Source organism: Lissotriton vulgaris, chromosome 2_1 (genome assembly GCF_964263255.1).
Source record: "Lissotriton vulgaris chromosome 2_1, aLisVul1.2, whole genome shotgun sequence".
Taxonomy (NCBI): Eukaryota; Metazoa; Chordata; class Amphibia; order Caudata; family Salamandridae; genus Lissotriton; species Lissotriton vulgaris.
This window is the reverse complement of record NC_141687.1, coordinates 424,595,448-424,616,370: the sequence shown is the minus strand read 5'-3', so window position 1 is coordinate 424,616,370 and position 20,923 is coordinate 424,595,448. Positions and strand designations below refer to the sequence as shown.

Below are 20,923 nucleotides of genomic sequence, written 5' to 3'. Positions count from 1 at the left end.
TCCTTAAAGATATCACCATTGAAAGGTTTTGGAGCACACTGAGGTTGGCCACATATGAAAGGTCTTCACCAATAGCTGCATATTGTAAATATAACATTTTGCAGAAATATTGGTTCTAAGGGATTGATAGCAAGGACCTTAGCTTAGTTTTGAACAATGGGTTTGGCTATTACCTGCCAAACTTAGGCCCTGAAGAAGTCCCTATGTTAGGGACGAAACGTGTTGGTTGTGTCCATGTCTGTCATAGCTGTGGGAACAAGAAATAAAAGGAAGAATACAAGGTACAAATATGGTGTTTTGTGCTTCTCTAGATTAGAATTTAGACTTACTATAAGCTTTGTAATTTAAAGTGATGAAATTGAAATTTTCTTTTCTCTATCATGAAGTGCTTCTTCCGCTACTGTTGTTAACTTTTGCTTTTGAGTTGTTGCATTCAGTTGGCCCTGGGGCTGAGCCCTAGCCAATAGGAACGATAGAGTGTGCTGCAAGATTATACCATAGCCGTTCTTTTCGTTTTTTAATCCATTCGGCAGAGTCTTGCTCTGATTAAAGTAATTAATTCTTAAACATAGTTTTAAATACCATTTTCCTTTGTTTTTAATGGGGTTGTGGAGTCTGTTTTTAGACATTTTGCAGAGAAATGTTGTGTTTGTGTTCCATGCAACATCCTTAAAAAAAGTTTCTTTTAGATCAAACCAGGTCCTCACAAATGAGAAACGGGAGGGGGGGTCATAGGGATTATTTGCATTAATATTAGTGAGCTGCTGTTGTCTTACAATATTTGAAAACACACGCCACTATCCCTGAATATTAGATGCAAATACATTTAGAATTTGGATGAGTGCGTCTGTGCACTGTCAGTGACCTAGCCAACTGGGCATGAACAAGCTGAAATAGGATCATAAATTCAAAGCTGTCCTGAAGAGGGGCTCCAAAATATGTTTGGCCCAGCGCCCCCAAAATCCTTAAGTAGTTCCTGGATAATGCATTGGAAAGACGTCAGGTATGAGTCTGGCTGTTTTCCCCAGCTGCGACAGACCCCTCTCACTGCTTTATTCAGCAGCAGGATATTTTTGCCATGCCAGGGATTCTTTTTTTTTGTGTGAAAAATCTAAATTAATAATTTGGAGATTACACACTTATTTACTGAGGATCGGTTTCTAGGAGCTGAGAGACTGGCAGATTAATTTCTCGGCACTTGCCACAAATGCTTGCGAAAGTCACTTCTTGCTTTCTCAAATATGCTTGAAAATGCATAATTTGCTCACTCTTTTAAAAAAAGAATTCTTGGGGGGTAGAACCCCTCGAACCCTGATTATGATGGTCAAGCTTGCTTGCTGTGCTCGCTCGCCACCGGGGACTCATTTAGGACTTTTACGCCTCACCACTTTCAAATTTTGTCACCAGCCCCCACTGTCTCCCATATTGAACCATCCCATTAAATATTCCTTTTTTCTTTCCTAATTTGATTTCTAAGGGTACTTAACAATGAGAGAAGCCCTATCGGAGCCATTTCTGCTCACATTATCACTCCATTTAGTTAGGTCATCGTATTACAGAGGCAAGTCATAGGTTGATTAGATGTTTTAGGATATTGTTGTAAATCCTACTGTTTACGATAGCTGTGATAAATCGCCATAATCCACAGATCCATGGTGAGTCACTCTGATGTGTAGACAGATGAAAGCAGCCAAAATGTCGGGATGAAACTCCAAAGAAAGATGGGAAATTTCTGGGGGCTTCAGGAGTAAAATTCCCGATTCCCCATGTAATTCCTCATTTCTACGAATACACTCACAGACAACTCTAATCCCACTGAATTACTCCTCCTCCTACTATTTGTCACTCTGGGAAAGGGAACACTATGTCGTGATATTGTCCACTTGCATTAGGGCCCTTTAAAGATGATGGTCATGAGGCAAAATTCGATTTTGGGCAAAAAGTACAACTTTCTGTGCTCTGATATCAGTTTTGTTTTTCCTGACTTTTCTTTCGTTTTTCACGGCGGGTTTTGATTAACAATTGTAAAGAGTAACAGAAGAGAGTTGGAGTTTTATACCAACTCTTAAAAGTATAGTTTGATCAATTGTTAGAGTCCTTGACAGTTGTTCGCTTTCTTCCAACAGATGGACATTGCTGCGAAGGCTGCGGAGGCGCTAAAACAACAGCATGGCACTGAATATAAAGTTGGACCCTTCTACAGTACTTTGTGTAAGATCTAATCACGTGGCTGCACTCTGACTCTTAAGCTATGAGGAAGACAATATTTAGTGGGGTATCGGCATGGTCCGCAGGTGGGCTCTATGTGGAGTGGCAGCTGATGGATTCTGAAACTGATGTGACGGGAATGACTTCAATGGAATAAAGGATGTTAACAAAACTCAGAGATAGAGCTTTTGGGGGATTCACCCCAAAAAAGTGTGACGAAATGGTGAATTATATAACCCAGGCCCAAAAAAAATGGCAAAAAAACTACACAGTTTAAAAGCATTTCTGAAATAAACAGCCACGATATATCAAAATGCTGCAGTCATTAAATAAATCATCTCCGCAGTCAATTGGCATTGTTGTAGAGAGCAGCGAGCCTCTGAATGCTCAGTAAGAAAGGGGAGATTGTGGATCCCAAAGTACATTCTGTTCTGTGCGATCACTTTTTTTTAAAGAAAAAATACCGAGTAGGAACTTTGGATATTTTGAGGGAAGTAATAATACTAATACTTATAACAATTACACCAATAACAATAGCAACAATGTCTTCTATGGGGCCTGCCCTCATTCTGCCAAACTTTGTATAGCCTTTGTTGTAGTCACGCTCACCTGGAAAGCCCTGAGGAAAAACTCAGAAAACAAGGATATTTTCCAAAAAGCTGGATATTCAGTAGAATGCCAATGGGTTCGCTTGTAATGGGCCTCCAGTCTGATTAGGACGGACCTCTGCCAGTGACTGCCATTAGAAATCTAAGGGTAAGTGTTGCTCCTGTCAGACGCAAATCATTTAGGGCCTTATTTATGAGGCCTTGGAACACTTTTGCACTGCTGTTGCATCACTTTTAGTAACGCACCGGCAGCATAAAAAATGCAAAATGTGGCCCCTTATGCAGATGTGTCACTTTCTAAACCCCTGTGCCACATTATTTCTATGCCAGGAATAATGTATGCAGAGTGAAGCTACTCCGACACGCCCCCACAACTTCAGCCTCGTGTTCGACTTTTGCGAGCATGAGCACCAGTGAATTGACAATGGTGATTGTATTAAAGCCTTAACAATTGTTGGGAAGAGTATAATTCTACAAGCTTTTCAATAGCTTCTCCCCTTCCGTGTAAATGGACAGATTCAATCACGATTAGACATTCCTAATAGAATGCTCATAAGGGTCACACAACAGCCCATTTCATCGTCTAACGGATGCTTACACCAATAGGACCGGAACGTCGACAGCCTCATCTAATTCCTTATTGTTTAGTTCTCCTTTTGAAAGTGTTTTCTGCTTTTTTCAGACTCACTGTTCTGTTTAGGTATTTTTTGTTTGGAATAGATGTTTTCCATAATGACTTGGAGGTACTGATAGCACAGAATTTCTTTGTAAACCTCTGTAATATTTTGTCTGCTTTAATCGTTTTGTAACCTATATATTCATATTACCTAAATCTGATTGATGAAAAATTCATGCATGTTGCATCAGTATCTTTTGTAGATCCCTTGGGAAGAAATTGAAAACTGAAGTAGAAATCTTTTAACTGCAGGTTACCGGCTGGAACCTTGATATATCATTGTATGAATTCTCAGACTGAGTGTGCTTAAGTAAATCCCTTGCAGGCACCTTTACCTGTTAATACTTATTTTCCCAAGCCTCTAAGGGTCAATTGGGTTGGGGGCGTGGCCTAACCGCGGACCAAGATGGCCGCGTAGTTTCGGAGCTCTGATGGATCCCTGGAAACCAACGGTCACCCCGGAGTCCACGCGCTGCCACACAATGCAGCGATGATTCGACTGTGATCCACAAGGCTTCCGGACCTGGAACAACGTTTTGCTGCAGAATATAGAAGATCGGACACGGCCGCTCCGGCAAGGTGCGCACTGAGGCCTGCCTGCATCAACAAGCCACAGCCTCAATTTCGGCCTGTACGTCAGAGCGAGCTGTGGGCGGGGCCACCGGAACTTTGACATGGCCGCGATCAGGTGGAGAAGTGTGGTACTGAAGGGCACATGGTGACACGGTGCGCTCTACCATTAGCGGGCATCGCGGGAGCCCTAATTTTACTGCAATGCCCTGAATTACCAGGAGCCTATTGAAGAACATCGCTATAAAGGATGAAGACCTCGAAGCTAGGGGGAGATGCAATAACATCCGCATTATGGGAGTGCCTAAGTCCACAAATACGGGTCGACTAGATGGATTAGTTGAAGGCCTTCTGGTAGACATGTTTGGTCGGGAGTCTTTCACAGCTACCTTTGTTGTTGAGCAGGCGCACAGAACCCTCTGCCCATGGTCTAACCCCGGCTATCCGCCAGCCCCATTATGGTACGGCTTCTGAACTCCAAGGACAGAGACAGTTCATTGCGGATGGCCCGGGAACGAGGATCCTTGGACTGGCAGGGTTCTTCCATCTCCCTATATCCTGACTTTACTGAGATGGTTCAGGAGGGTGTACAACTGTTACCACGCATTTTTTACCACGCACTACACTTACAACGCAGGCATTACCACGCATACCATTACAATGCATTGCGCTGGGGGGCGCTCTAGGATAGGGAATACGTTTAATTTTATATCCAACACCTTCCCTAGTATCCACGGGGACTGGAGTTGGAATATAAAATTGTACTTACCACTATCCAGCACCTCAAAGCGCTATGCGTTGTAACGGTATGTGTTGTAAATACCGCGTTGTAATGGTATGCGTGGTAATGGTATGCGTGGTAACGTCATACATCCGTTCAGGAGGCTCGCCGAAAGTTGGGGCGGTCAAAGCTGCACAGTGTAAGGCTGGACTCAGGTACGGAATGTTGTACCCTTCGAGACTGAAAGTGGACGCTGATGGCCGGTCGAGAATTTCTGAAACCCCAACAGAGGCCCAGGACTTCCTCAAAAATCAGACTCACACTGGACCGCCTAGGAAATCGTCTAATCCTGAACGTTCGCCATCATTACCGAACACTGGCACTGGAGCATTGAACTGTTTTCAGCGAGTTGAAGGCGTTAGTATTGAGCCAGTTGATAAGTATAGAGTGGTATTAGCATGTTTTCTATTATCCTTATATTCCAAAGTCATTTGAATGTTAGACACCGGACTCTGGCAATATACAGCTCACTTACAGTATATTCTAAGTTTCTGTGCACATGGCGAGGCGTTGCCTCTCCCACTGTACGTTCGCACATTTTGCAGTGTTTCTATTTGATAATTATGATACTTGCTTTACATTACCATGGGCTGTTGGGATTTCCCCTGGATTTAGGAATAGGGGATGGGTGGGAGGATGGGGAGGTTTTTTTTGTTCTAGGGTATGCAGCTTCTCCCATTCATGGTACCATCCAGACGCACGCATTCCCTAGAGTAAACCTGAATCAGACCTGACGCACCCGCCTCCACTTCACGCCATTCTTCCCCAGGGATTCCCTCGGGACCCTGGAGACATACGACAGTGACCACCTCGAGCTAGGCATGGCGCAAACTATCGCGAGTGACTGGATGCGGCTCCTTAGAATCCTCTGAAATTCCCATAGTACATAATTTATGGCTCCCTATCACTGGAGAGAAATTAGTTTTGTGGGTGCTCACATCCCACTCCATGACAAAGTTTAGCGACTTGTTTCCCGAATGGACATATATTTGACAGTGTGGGGGAGAATCATGGAGCTGGACTGACTTTTATGGATCAGTTTATTTTCAGTTGGGGGCGTAGGGCTCTGCATGCTACATTATCCACTGGAACCTTAATCCTTTGAACCAATCTCTCTCTTAATCTCTAGTTCGGACGAGACTCAACTCTCTAGCCTATACAAGGGCAGCATGACTTTGATTCCGAGCCAGGACACTAAGACTTGTGTGGCATGTGAACGCGATCTTGGCCATCCTATTCTGGATGACCAGTGTTGTTCGCAGGTCAGAGAAGTCTCCCTTAATAGTAGGCATAAATTAATTCATTTAAAATATTTATGGAGAGTGTATATGATGCCAGCTAAACTGCATCCAATTGACTCAACCCGGCCTCACAACTGCCGTAAATGTGGCAGTCCCTATGCTGACTTTCCTCACTTGACATGGACTTGCCCCAAAATAGCAGAGTTCTGGACAGCCATTTTTGAACTCATATCCCGAATGACATCATTGGTAATAGCCCCCTCTCCTGAGGTCACCTTCCTGGGCTATGTTTATAATATGCCCAAGACACAATGTAATTTTAACCATAAGAAGGGGTTGCAAACTGCTCCCGACCTCTACTGCATGGCTTGTTAGTCTCACCTATTGCAACACTAACTGTGAATTATATGCCGCATTGCTCCCTCCCAAGTCTTGTCCAAAAGATATATGGGATCCGCTCAAGATATATTTACAGAGCCTGGAACAGGGTGCTCCTAGTCAGACTCCAGATGGTACAGTACCTACAGGCATGGATTGAAAGATGGGGAAATTTTGACTTTATTGTATAAATGTTTTGCATACCCTCTTGAGCATGGTCTAGACTGCTAGATAGACTACGGCATCACTGGTCAGGCATTTTATAATTTTGAGTCACTTTGAGATATACGTTTCGAGAGTGTCTAAGCACGTTGCTACTAAATGTGTCGAATTCTTACTGTATTTGTGAATCAACAAACTGTGGATATTGCATTGCTTTATATATGTCGCAAAATGATAAATAAAGTAAAAAAAAAAGAAAGCGACGATTGGGTTGCCCACTCTCTTCTTCTGTACATTAAATATGGTGCATCCATCCTGTTTTAAGGAGGGCGCAGTGAAAACTATTGCATCATTGTTTTCACGCAGTGATGCAGCAGTTTTCATAAATGAGGCCCTTAGTGGTTAGAGCTACCAGCAGCCAATCCCGTCCTGTGGATCGTATATTAAAAACTAATTGCAGATTACATACATTTTGCATGGGGTTAGCGTCACAAAAGTGACACTAACCAGCGTGCAATTTTTTTGCTATTTATTTCCCAGCGCAAAACTTGTTTTGCTTAAAGTCACGCAAAGCAGTGTGAGCCACTGCTTTGCGTTACTTAACGCCAAGGGGGCGTTACATGGGTGGAACATGGGCGCTCCCATACAACCACCCATGCCTTTTGACGCAAACCCATATTTAAAAAGATTTGTAGACATGGTTTTGCGCCAAAAGTTAATGCCCCATCAAAGGAGGTGCTAACAGGAGAAATGCTTTTATTTCTATGTGCTTTTCCGATTTTGCATATATATATATATTTTACCCATACAAAGTAGCAAAAGCATTCCATTGTGTCTATTCATTGTATTCTGTACAAGAAGGGTACCTTTCCTGTACAAAACCTATGCTAGACTCATGCACACACCCTAGTTCTATGGTGCCAAGGTGTGCCACTGAAATGAGCACCGGCACAAGGGAAAGGGGAGGAGAGAGCCATATCTCTGAAAATATGGCACTCTCCTGCTCCGTCCCTGTCGTGCAAGACAGCACAGCCTCGTGCTGTGCTGTCTGCATTGCGTGCCTTTTTTGTAAATCTCTCCCGCTGTATTTTAAGCCTTATGACACTCTGTTGAAAAGGAAGGTTAATTTACTTTATAAATATCCCCTTCTTAAAAGCAATGCTTACAACACTATCCTTTTAACTTTAACTGTGCCAGCCAATCAGGGAATCTGTTTCAGGGGCAGAAGGAACATGACAAAGAATTAGAATAAGTATTTGCACTCTATGTGTTAAACAGCGGCAAAGCTACCTGGGCACGTGTAGTAACCGCTTGTGGTCTTGTGTTTCATTTGTGTAGACCCCGCCACCGGGACCTCACAGGACTGGGTGTATGACCAGGGTGTCGAATTTGCCTTCACCATTGAGTTGCGAGATAAGGGCAAGTATGGATTTCAGTTGCCCGAGGATCAGATCCAACCCACCTGTGAAGAGGCTGTTGCAGCTGTGATGACCATCATGGAAAGTGTCGCTGAGAAAAAGTTCCCAAGCACTGAACCAATGACCACTCCCTGTACATAATGACATACAATTGTAATAAAGAGTCAAGAAATTAGAAAACCCCATCAAAGTTGGAATACGCTTTTCAGGTATTGCTGGTTGACTCACTAATAAATGTACGAATCTCACACTTATTACGTCATTTTTTAGCCCTAGAAAGCAGGGACTGCAAATAACTTGGTCCGGAACACTGTACAGAATGTGTCACAAATTGGAATTTAAACAAGGACTGACATGGCCAAAAGGTATAGTTTTGACTGCCATCCTTTTGGCTTTGCCAAAGCTTGTTTTATTAGGGTTTTTGTAAAACTTCATTGTGCTGAATGTGCCCTCCACTATATAAAAAAACAAAGAAAACATTTTGTCCCAAAAAAAAACACCTTGCCATTGTAGTTCTTGGCACTGACGTACTAATTTATGCACAGATGTCCTCCTGGTGCAAGAGCAGAATGCTGTAATTCACAGTGAAGTTAGCAAATGGCTGAAGCGGGTCGACCCACTGCCTTATTCTATATGCAGTATTGGGTGGAATCCAAATTTGAATGGCACAACAGCAGACCAATTGATGAAGAGGACTTGCTGAAAGTCCCAATAAGTAAACATGATAGTCTATGTAGGTTAATTTTAGTGAAATCATCAGGACTTGGCTTACACAAGACTTAAACATCCTAACATATGAAAAAATACAGAAAAGCAGATTGGAAGTGAAAAAGTAGAGGCTGGAAACAAAGTCAAACTTTACACCATTGAATCTTCTCCTTCTTAGTGTTAATGCTTAGTAAGGATTGCAGTAAAGACAGTGGGCCAATCTCACTGATAGGATCTGTGAGTCAGCTATGTTTACAGTTTCAAATTAACTGGTGCCCAAAGTTCAAAGTTTCCTACAGAGCCCACATTAATGTTTAATAGCAGTAGACATTAAAGGTATCTCTCAACTACCAGTGGAACAAGATACCGCTTGGCCCATGGGGCATCTCCATTAATGAAATGATAGTCCAACAGTCGGGTAGTCGGCCCTTACATGTAGCATGGCTTCCATCTGCTTATTAATGAGTGGTTGTGGCAGTAGTCATGGACAGTGGCTTCCAAGTGGCATAAGCGAGGTTATTTACACAGTCTGTGTTTTCAAAGGTTTTCTAAAAACCAGACTGTTAACCCAGCTTGCTTGTTAACCACCCACACCCATGATATTTGCTCGTAAGTCATGCTAGAGTCGTTGGACGAACTCTACTTCAGAGTAAAGTGCACATTTGAAAACGCCCAGAAAAAGAAACTCACTGCTGATGAATAATGGCTGCTAATTACCTATTATAGAGGTTTTTTGTGTGACTCTTTTTGATGCATACTTACCAGTAGCTCCTCTTCACCACAGTGTTCTTCAAGAGAAGGAGCATTAAATATCAATGGGGTGACCATGCGTTCCTCAAAACCTGGGTATCATATACTGTACAAAACAATATTAGTTCTGTCAGATAGAACATTTGTACCTTGGTTATACAATGAATCATATACAGAGTCACCTCCATGGCTAAATCCCCTACAAAAGTAGCAAAAAAGAAACATGGAGGCCCAGAGAACTGAATTACTGAGAATGATGAGAAGCAGGCACCTGGTCCACTGGTTTGCCGCATCGCTAAGAGCTCACACAGAGATCAGTTTGGCTCCGCTCAGAGGCAAGTGGGAGCGAGACTTGGATCGGGCACTGGCCGATAAGGAATGGGAGAGAGTCCTTAAAAACCCGGTGCGCATTTCCCGAAACATGCGCTTCCGTCAGACACAACTCTTCATTGTCCATAGATACTACCTTACACCTCAGCTAATCAATAGGTACTTCCACCGCTCAGACGCGTTCCGCCCCAGATGCGAAGAGTTGGATGCAGGACTTGTCCACCTCTTATTGATCTGCCCTAAACTGGGCGATTACTGGAATATGATACATGAAATGCTTGGGGTGTGCACGGGCCGCACTATTCCCTTTAGCTGGCTGGAGTACGTCTTACACCACTTCAAGAGGTCGCCTAATGATAAAGCATCTTCCTGCTTCTTAGATCTAGGGTTGTTGGTGGCGAAGCGTCTCCTCACGAGGCGATGGAAGGCGCGCAAACCGCGGGCTGGGCAGGCATGGGTCTCTTCCCTTCAGGCATGGACCTGGGTGGAATGGATAGCCATACGGAGGGAGGAAATGGTGGGGCTCCGAAAAGAACCCATGGCGGAACAATGGGAGCGCATGCTTAATGCCTTGCAATTGCCGGGGGGAGCCACCGATTCGGTTGCTGAAATGACTCATGTAAATGGCCTGAGGGGCTAGAACACAACACGGGGTGCTTTACTGTCCGCATACCTGTCATACAATCTTCCAGCCTTTAGACACGCAAGCCTGCGACACATACTTGCCCACAGATGTAGGTGCACATGGGGGTGGGCGCCTAGGGGGATGCGGGGGGGAGGAGGATCAGTACGCTTGGATGTATGTGTTTTGCCGCTATTGTTTACGTTTTCTTTTTGTATAACTGTTAGAGTAATGTCATTTCTAGGCGAAAGTCCATAGTTAAAGGATCCACCTCATAGTTATGCTAATGTGCAAGGCTGAACCAGCAGATAGTCATGAACAGTATTTAGGGCGCCGAATCGGGCCCTACCTGTAATAGTCAGTCCTGAGCACATACACTTCGTTTACGAGACATTGCCAGTGCGGCTTCATGATTTCACTTTGTACCGAATTGTGATGCTTGAACCGGCATGGCCGGAATGTCATGATAAATTGATCGTTTTTTGTATTGCATCTTGAAACCTATAAAATGCTAATAAACAGATTTGACAAAAAATGGGGGCTCCCATAGCTCTCTCATTCACAATGACCAATATGTATTGGGCCCACACAATGGTATCATGCAGGAAAACATCTACAGGCACACTATGAGGCCAGCCGCTCTCCCGGAAGAGAAGGTTGCCAGTGAGTTTAGCACATCTTACATGCAGAAGGGTGATCCTGTAAAATTGACTATGGGATGTACCAGTAGTGCCTTGTCCAGGAGTGGGCCCTCTTCCTTGTATAAAGCTGAAAAGTGGATACACCATTCCTCTGGTGGAACAAAGTTCTGAGGCTCCATCCCAGAACTGTGCTCCCCTTTAGCCACTAGTCTCCAGAACACGGAATCATCTTTTGATGCACAGGACTCCAATAGGTCCCGCTACCTTGCATCATCCTAGTTTTTTTGCGTTACCCATCACCTGCTTATGCAATTTCCTAGAGAAGATTATCACAGTAGGATTTTTTGCTTTAATAGTGTAGTGAAGACAGGGCCATGCTTGCACACATTGCTATGTTAGAATAAGCTTATTAGAAGTTTAAACGCCATGTTGCCATTTTGCAGCTTTTGCACACAATACTACATGTATCTGTTGTTGTAAGTTAAACTGCTTGATTTTCCTCGCATGAGAACGGTTTGCTTTTTACATCCCTAGACTTACATTGCGACCTTAGTCTGTACACTGCGCGCAGAAGCCTTCAAGGTCACCATAACAATGTATGCTGTTATTCAGGTTGATTAGCCCACGCTCTAGACACAACACGAACACTGCAGCTAACTGAAATTCTAGTGCTTTTAATATTGCACTGCATACATGATTTGGACACTTGGAGAAACACCTTTTCCAGTGAGAGAGAGTTTTGCTGATCCTGTGATGTGATTCAACACTGCTGATCTTGGAGGTATGGGGTTCCCCATTCAAGCCTAAGAGATCTTCTATTATTATAAAACCTAGCTCCTAGCAGGGGAGGGTGGTTCACAAGGCACTATATGACCTGTTTCCACTATCATTATAACATGATTTCTCCTTTTGTGTTTTATGGAATTGTAACAATGCTGATCGTATTATTTTTAATCATATGCCTGCTTATGTTAGCAAAAATACTGCATCTTACAGCATGTCGTTAAAATAAACATTTTAAACTTTACCATGTCTCTAATTACTCACGTTGTGGACTGGTATGAGAATAAAAATGAAAAAGTGTTCTTGATTCCCACCATTCCTGATAGTACCCTAAGTTGCATGTTCTGGGTTGTCTAATCATTGGTAGCTTCGCTGTAGGATGGAGAGCTAATGAGACACTGATGCTAGTCGGATAGGGGTTCAGGGTACTGAGGTGAGTTTTTTGATACACCAAAATTCACTGAGGTCCTGGTTTCCTGCACATTGTTCTGTGCATGAGCAGAATCCCCGCAACATGGCACCCAATGTTTGGTCTTATGCTTGAGACTCTTGAGTAGTGCTTATAACAGTCCACGACACCCTCACTTCTGTTTCCGGTTGCCAGTAGTGACGGATTGACCTACTTATATAGATAAATTATAGGTTCTTTTAAGCTTGAGATTTTAAAAAAGGTTTGTACTTTGAATTACTGCCCATTTGTGCTACAAGTCACTTAGATTGTTTTTTCTATACTGTGTCCTTATGGCTGACGTTGACATAGGTCAGCATAGTCGCGTACCACTCCGTAATCACTTAAATCAGTATGGGGTAACCGCCAAAGGAATGGCGGTGCTCTTTGTGGTTAGTGCAGAAGCAGCATACCCATTTGAGCTTTTCTACTCTTGAGTTACGTTTCCCGCTGTGAATGTGGGTGATGGTACATTCCATGAGTACCACCCACAGTGGTGCCTGCGGTCTATGCACCATATAGGACACAGGAGTTTCGGCTTTCTGCTTGGCAGCATCAAGTTTGGTTTAATGGTGCCCTCCCCCACACTGTATCTACGGTTCGGTTAGGTTCCTTGTTTATTCCACGGCCCACTTGGCCAGTCTTGGCTGGGTTCAAACCTCCCCACGTTTTCTAAAAAGCCCTATAGCAGAGTTACGATTACTCTATGCCTCCGTTGTTGGAATATATAGGGATTTTGTGCAATACGTTTCCCGCAACATCCAGGTGGCGGCACCTGGAGCTGCAGCGCAACTAGTTGGACCGGCCGGGATAACAATCAGTCCGTCATGGTTAATTTGGTAATGGGCAAGCGCCCCCAAGATAAGGAAGAGATGCCTTTTTGGCTTGCTGAGAAATTTCACCAACGGAAGCAGTATTTCCTAATACGACCCTGTTGAGAAACACAGGATTCTTCTAACCATTAGTTTGCAGAAAGACTTAGTACCAAAGGTAACAGATTGTGAGACCTGGGGTAAAGTATTTTTGGTAGTCTATGCAAAGTGCTTCGGCACACTGTCTATGACTGTCCTGCCCTCCATGATCAAGCGTGTTCAGGATCAACATGGTCCGGAGGCGGCTGTGGAACTTGGAATGAGACTAGTCGGAGTGTTTGACGTAGTTTCCGATCTCATCCTTGCTAATGTCAAGAGAGATGTAGTAAACTTTCAGGTGTCTAATGCTTTGCGCAATGTCCCCGAAGCCGATAAACCCCGGCAGTTACCGAAAATCATTGTGGAGGCTTATAAGACTATTGACCGTAATAGTTTGGGTGTTAAGCTGTTTGCTAAAACAGCAGCTGAACCGCAAACTCAGATGGCTAAGTCTAATAAAGACGACCGTCCAGTTTTTCCTAAACAGAATTTGAAAAATAAAAAACAGGGGAAACAGCAACAGAAACAAGGGTCACGTCCTGCGTCACCAATACCGGTGTCTACTGAGCGCACATATGATTTGCGCGACCATGCGAGTATTAAGTCACCTGATCGATTTCAGGTTCCTGATCAACATTCTCCTCGTTCTTTTCAGGAAACATCGGTCTCACAACCCGGTGGAGGAGAATGCGACAGAGGCCGGGGTGCCCCACAAGGACGAGAGTAGCCCTGCCAGACGGATGGTAAAGGCAAGCAGGACAACTTTCAACATCAACGCCCTCAGTTTCAGAAAAAGAAGGTTGCTGCTTTAACCGCAAGGTATTCCACAGGTAGTGAGAATAAACCTTCAGAACCTAACACGGGCGCTAACGCTGCTCAATAGGGCAGCAGAGGTTACAGTAGTGCGGCAAGCACTGCGTCCGTATCTGCAGGCGACAGCAACTGACATGTTCATCCCTGTTGAAACAGCTGATACTAGAGTGGCTCTCCCTGACAGACTATATGAGATAGTCCTTTTAATTGAAGGTGACATACAGCGTAAAATAAAAGGGATTTTTGGGGAAAATCTGACCTCTACATTTGACATTTTGTTAGCTGAGGCACATTGGCCACTACCTTTACTTTTGGCCGCTCCAAGAGGGGAGGAGTTAATCCTCCCTAGTTTCGCGCACACTGTGCTGAAGGCGCAGGCACAGAATTTTGCAGAAGAGTGGGCTCAGGTGCTTGCACCGGCTTTGTACCGTACTCAATGTGGATGGGACAAACCTTCGCCCAGACATGAGATTCCATTGCGGTCTATGCCACAGCCTCAACCCCAATATCCCATGCGGTGTGAAGCAAAGGCTCAAGTTGCAGAAATCCTTGAACAATTGGAATATCAAGGTTTGATTGAAACATGTGTGTCACCCATGAATAATCCTCTTTTTACTGTGACCAAACCTGATGGGTCGTACCGCCTAGTATTAGATTAACGGCATTTGAACTCTTATTGTTGGACCTGCGCGGTACAGAATACTCACAGTTCTGCCCTTGTGGATAGTCTTGTGAGAAAACTGTTTAAGACCACACTTGACATATCCATTGGCTTTTTTAGCCATAACCTGTCCTCTTTTAGCAGTCAATGAAAGCTTGGCAGCAAACAAAAAAGTTCAAAAGATTAGCCATGGGCTACAAAAACAGTCCAGGCGTCTTTGCCGCTCCTATTGTCTCTCTGTTGGAGAGACTCGACCCGATGCGTTTTCGTATGTAAATGATATTTGTCTCACAGGCAACGAATTATGGCTGTATCTGTGTCAGGTTGACAGCATCATTGTTATGTTTGCGGACTTCGGTTACAAATTTAACTTTGCAAAATCACACATTGCAGAGTACACACTGTTGTTCCTGGGCTATGAGCTCAACAATGAAGGTCGAGGTTTAGCACCTCACTTCTTGGAGAAATGTGCACAGTTGTGCACTCCTACAACTCTGAAAAAACTACAAGCTTTACTGGGTTTTTGAATTTCGGGCGTAGTTACATTCCCGATTATGCCCAGCGTATCAAGCCGCAATATGCCTTGATACAACCAACTTTTACTAAATCATGCTGGCTGGCTGAATATTCAGCTATACTGCAATCTTTACAGTCTGATCTTCTTGAATCAACATACTTACTGACTCGTGACAACCACCTAAACCTGGTGATAAGAATTGTGCCAGGCACAGTGGGTTTCACGTACTTAACGTTTAATGAAGGAGACACAGTCCCTATTGCTAACAAGTCACACTCTTACACTTCGCTGAAATGCGATTTTCTTCTGTTGAAAAAGTTTTGACTGCAGTATAGATGGTGATTCTAAAAGAGAGAGCGCAGTCACAGGGGAAAGGTAAGTTGGTTGTTACACCGTATCCTGCCCTTGAGGTGGTGACGAAAGCCAGTGTACCTAATTCAAAAGCTTTGCATCCACGTTGGATGCAAAGGGACACATCCTTGACGTCTCCAGATGGCATGTTTATTTTTGATTCCTCTTTGAAAACTCAGGAGTACTTGCAGTATGAATTTGTTCATCCAGCTCCTTTGTCCTTGCGCCCGCTGGAGGATTACCATTGTATCATTTACACTGATGGTTCGGGGCAAACGGCAATGGAATCTAAGCATGCTTATTCAGCAGCCTGCGTAATAGTGGTGGGTACCATGGTGAATGGAGAGTTTAAGTCTGATGCCATGCACACACAGACATTAGGGAACTGTACCGCCCAGTTGGCAGAGCTACGTGCTCTGGTGCTTGCACTGGAGTATACTGATCCTCGTGTGACTACTCTAATTGTAAGTGACTCTTACTACTGTGTTCAGTCTTTCAATTGCAATTTATTCTTTTGGACTAAAAATATTGTGATTCCAAAGGTAGCACCATCAACCACAAAAAGCTTTGGGTTTGAGTCGCAGAACTTAAAGAACGTCTGCCTCTCATGAATGTAATTCATACTCTTGGTCACCAGCACGTAGGAGTACATGCTGTTGGTAAAAGTCTTTTTTTTCTAAATCTTTTTATTAAACAGACTCGGTAACAAGGTACAGTTCCACAAAGGTCAATACAGAGGGTACATCGAAAAACAAGTATACATTCAGATACAATAGGATAGTGCATTGGAAATCATGGGGGGGAGGTCATCGCTGTCCAGGGGTACAAATGTATGCACGGATTGAGTTTCAAGGGGCCCATATATTGGACCATTTTCGGGGGCAGCCTTCGGCCGTATATACAGTCTTTTCTCATTGCATGCAATAATTAAGGTCTTTTTCCAAATCTGCAATTAAGGGTGCATGCGAGGCCCCCCAAAGCTCTGCGATGTTCCTTTTGGCGATCATACATCCGAGTGTGACCCATTTTATGGTGTATGTATTTAGGTTGGTTGGTTCCCAGATGCTAAGAAGGCATCTGGGCGCTTCGGGTAATCTTGTCCTCCAAAGTGTTGCTCATGACTACCTGTATCTTATGCAAATAGTCCTGGTTTGGTGAACAGTGCCATATAATGTTTATGAATGTGCCTAGTTGAGTGCACGATCCATCCGTCTGCCCACTCATGTGTACCAGTTGGGGACCTGTTACATATATTCCTTGCAGGATCTTTAGCTCCACAAGCCTAAGCTGTGCCGGAATAGCAACCGTTTTCGGGGAGGAGACCGCCGTCTGCCAACTTTCATCCTCCAATTCAATGATGTCTCCTGTCCATTTCTCCCTCAGCGATATTAGTGGATCGCCCATATTGTTGATGAGTTTTCGGTAGGTTAGGGAGATTGCCCTTTCGGGCAGGGGGCCATCTAGCATCTGTTCTCCAGTGGGGAGCTATCTGGTGGAGAGGAGTCACAGGGCAAAACTGTCTGTAGCGCATGACAAACTTGCAGATATCGAAAAAGTTCAGAGTCTGCCAATGAGTGTTGATTTTGGAGCGCGTCAAAAGGCTTCATGCCCCCGGTATCCCATAAGTCCCTAATATGGGAGATGCCAATTAGGTTCCATTTATCGAAACCTTTGGAGTTACCCAGTTCTCTCAGCTTTTGTGAATCCCACAAGAGTGTGGCGAGGGTCAACCTACCGTACCAGCCCAGTGATTTGGTTGCAGCATGCCAGATCCTATGTGATTGGTGGGTTCAGTAAGTGGATACCTCTCTGGTTTGGGAAAGAGTGCTCGACTGTGGGACCTGTTCGGAAGGATCCAACAATCCACACGGAACCCTGGGTCGTCAGGGCAGCTGTAAGTACCATGGTTTATTGCTGTAAGGTGTGCTGCCCAGTAGTATTTTTTAATGTCAGGTAGCCCGATTCCACTGTAGTACCAACTGAGCGTAAGTTTTGGTAAGGCAATGCGTGGTCTCCCGCTCCATAAAAGGTCCAGTTGGAGCCCCTCAATTTCCTTGAAGTAAGAGTTTGGAACAGGATCAGCCGAGTTTTGTAAGGCATAGAGGAAATGGGGCAGGGACATCATTTTAAAAAGGGCCGCCTTGCCTAATAGAGAGAGTGGGAGTGACTTCCAAGTTGTGATGTCACTTTTGAATCTCTGCAAGGGAGGGACAAGATTGCGGGTGTATCTGACCGAGGGGTCAAGAGAAATTAATATGACTAGGTATTTCAAGCCTTCTGAAACTATTAGTATAGGGCAGTCTCGAGGTAGTGGGGGAGGGCCCCACAGAGAACATATAGAAGGGATTTTTGTCAGTTGACTCGAATTCCAGAATATCTGCCGAAAACATCCAGGATATCAAATACGGCAATCAGGGATCTTTTGGGGGAAGTGAGATAGAGAAGGATATCATCCGCGTATAGGGAGATTTGGTCTTCCCAGTCTTCGGACCATCGCATCCCTCAGATCATTACGGATCCATGTCGTAAGGGGTTTGAGAGCCAGAGCGAACAGTAAGGGAGAGAGGGGACACCCCTGGCGGGTTCCTCTACTTTGTGGGAAGGTCTCAGATTTTTTATTGTTTACAACCACTTGTCCCATGGGTGCGCTGTACAGTAATCTTACCCAACTGCTGAAAATCGGGCCAAACCCCAGTTTTATAAGTGCTGCATACGGCCATTCAAGTGTTTCGAATGCCATAGAGGCATCTAGGGAAACTATGACTATGTACTCCATGCACTCTGCGCAGATTTAGGGCAGTGTTCCTCCGTGGCATAAACCCTGACTGATCAGAATGTACCAAGTCCCCAATCACCTTGGTTAGTCTATTGGCGAGTACTTTAGCTAGGATTTTGGGTTCTGCGTTCAGCAATGAAATGGGCCGGTTAGAGGCGCAGTCCGTTTTGGGTTTTTCTTCTTTGTATATTGTGACAATAGTCGCAATTCTCTGATCAAAGGGCAATGATCCCTGTTTCAGACTGTCGTAATACATGGATTTCAGATATGGGGCAAGTTTGTCAGGGCAGAGCTCGTGCAATTCAATTGGCATACCGTTTGGGCCGAGGGCCTTACCTGAGTGAAGCGTTCATATCGCTAGTGCTATTTCGTCAGTGGTGACGGTGCTAGCCATTAACGTGTGTCAGCGTCAGAGAGAGTGGGGAGGGAGATATCTTTAATGAGGTCTGAGGAGTCTGCGTCTGTGTAAGGTGCCACTGAGCTGGAGACTGAGTGCAAGTGGGCTGCAAATTGGTTAACTATATCCTGGGGGTCCGTTATGGGGTTCTTGTCAGCGTCCCTAAGCTCCGGGACAAGCCTGCTAGCGTGCTCCTTTTTGTCATGCCAGGCAATCAACTTCCCAACTTTGTCTCCCCTGTCATAGATTCGGATCAGTCTTTCTTGTCCCATTAGTTTGGCACGATCCGTAACTTGTGCCAGGTATTCGTCCTGGCGCAAACTGAGTGAATGAAGGGCCTCAGGCGTGGCATCTGAGTTCACGTCTTGTTCAAGACGAAAATCTCTTGTTCAACATCAGAGAAGTCATTTAACCTGACCCCGGACGACTGTTTTAAAGGCTTCATATAGAATTTGAGGGGACTCGACAGTGTGTTCGTTATCAACGAAGTAGTACATAGACTTAATCTAGTCTTTAAGTATTTTGGGGTTTTTCAGGAGCCAGGAATTTATAGGGGCAATGCGTCCTACTTGCGTGTGATCGAGAACTTTGTGGACCCCTAGGGGGGAGTGATCGGAAATACCTCTAGTAAGATGCCTGATCTCATGGATGTCTGTAACTTGGGGGGCGGGGACTATTATGTTATCAAGACGAGAGAGACTGTTGTGTGCCCCAGAGTGAAAGGTGTGCTGGATCTTGTCCGCGTTGTAAGTCCCCCATCCTTCCACTAATCTCATTGCCTCTAGAAAGCTAGAAAAGTAGTGTGAGGTCTGGGGTAGCGTACGGAGGGGTGTCTATCTAGTGACCCTGATAAGACTGAGCTAAAGTCGTCGCCGAGCACAAAGTGTCCATCAGGCAGCGAAGCATAGCACTGAGGTCAGGGAACGTACCAGATTGTAGCCTTGGAGGCGCATATACCGACAGGAAAGGGATGGTTCGGCCTTCCCAAGTGCCGTGACCCCGATATACCTCCCTCGGTTATCTATATAGGTGGACTTAATAGATAAAGGGAAAGCTTTTTTTTGCAAAATGCCCACCCCTCTTGAAATGGATGCAAAGCCCGCGTGTGCCACCATTGCGTAACCCCACCTTTGCATTGGTCTACACATATTGCCGTTAAGATGAGTTTCCTGAAGCAATACAATGTCTGGTGATAGTCTCTTGATATATTGTAACACCACACTCCTCTTAATTTTGTCTCCCAACCCGTTAACATTCCAATTTAAGATTTTGACTTCTCTGTTCCACTGCGTACCCATTGAAATGAAATAAAATTAAATGAATTTGTACTTGTAAAGCGCACTTATACCCGAACCGGGGTTTCCTGGGGCTGTACGCATACCGCTGTGGAACCCTTCCTGGCTTTTCCCTGTGAAATGTCCACTCCTGGGCACCCCCAAGGTGAAGCACAGCAAAAGAGAAAGTTCCCTCAAGGTCACAATTATTCATTACAGGTATGCATCACATTATTTATATTACAGGCGACAGATACACAACAAGCTTTTTATTTTCTTCAAAAAATATATGAAGTTTTTAAATATTTATTATGTAGCATCACTTTCAAATTTATATATTTTTCATTTAAGTTAGAATTCACAAGAAGCATATAATCACAATGTTAACATTTCATAAATCATTTCATATTTCATACAAAAAAAGGGACGAATAAAGTGACAATAACTAATCATGAAAGAGAAAATGTATACCAATACATATGCCCCTGATAACACACAATCAATCACAACATACAAACACATACATACTATCATTGCATACGCATACACTACGTCTGAAAAAGGAATCTGGGTATTAATCAGCAGGGAGCCCCCTGCCTACTAACGAGTCTCAAAACTGAGTATGAGACCCCGCACTATGGTCGACGCGCGTTTCGGTGGCACGGCCACCTTCCTCAGGACCTCTTCCAGGCAGTCAACACTCACATATACAGGGGACACTTTAAAAAAACGTAAATTCTGCTTAGTTCTCAAGAGGCAGTGTCATAGGCATGAACCACGAAGGGTAACTCATGGGTTTTATTAATGTCTATATGTAGAATATGGGAGTCTCTCTAGGTATCCAACGAATTAATGGGGAGGCGATAACGCGAATCCCCAAGGTGAAGCCAGGCACCCCA

General features: G+C 44.3%; 1 protein-coding gene across 1 annotated transcript in view; it reads left to right on the top strand.

Moving 5' to 3' along the window:
- The window catches only part of CPO (carboxypeptidase O), a 174,280-nt gene that overhangs the window by 142,768 nt on the left and 10,589 nt on the right, over window positions 1-20,923 (top strand). Inside the window, exons 6-7 of the mRNA XM_086954077.1 lie at window positions 2,127-2,211; window positions 7,963-8,175. Coding sequence (XP_086810203.1) covers window positions 2,127-2,211; window positions 7,963-8,175 — 298 coding nt within the window. The remainder of the gene's footprint in view (window positions 1-2,126; window positions 2,212-7,962; window positions 8,176-20,923) is intronic.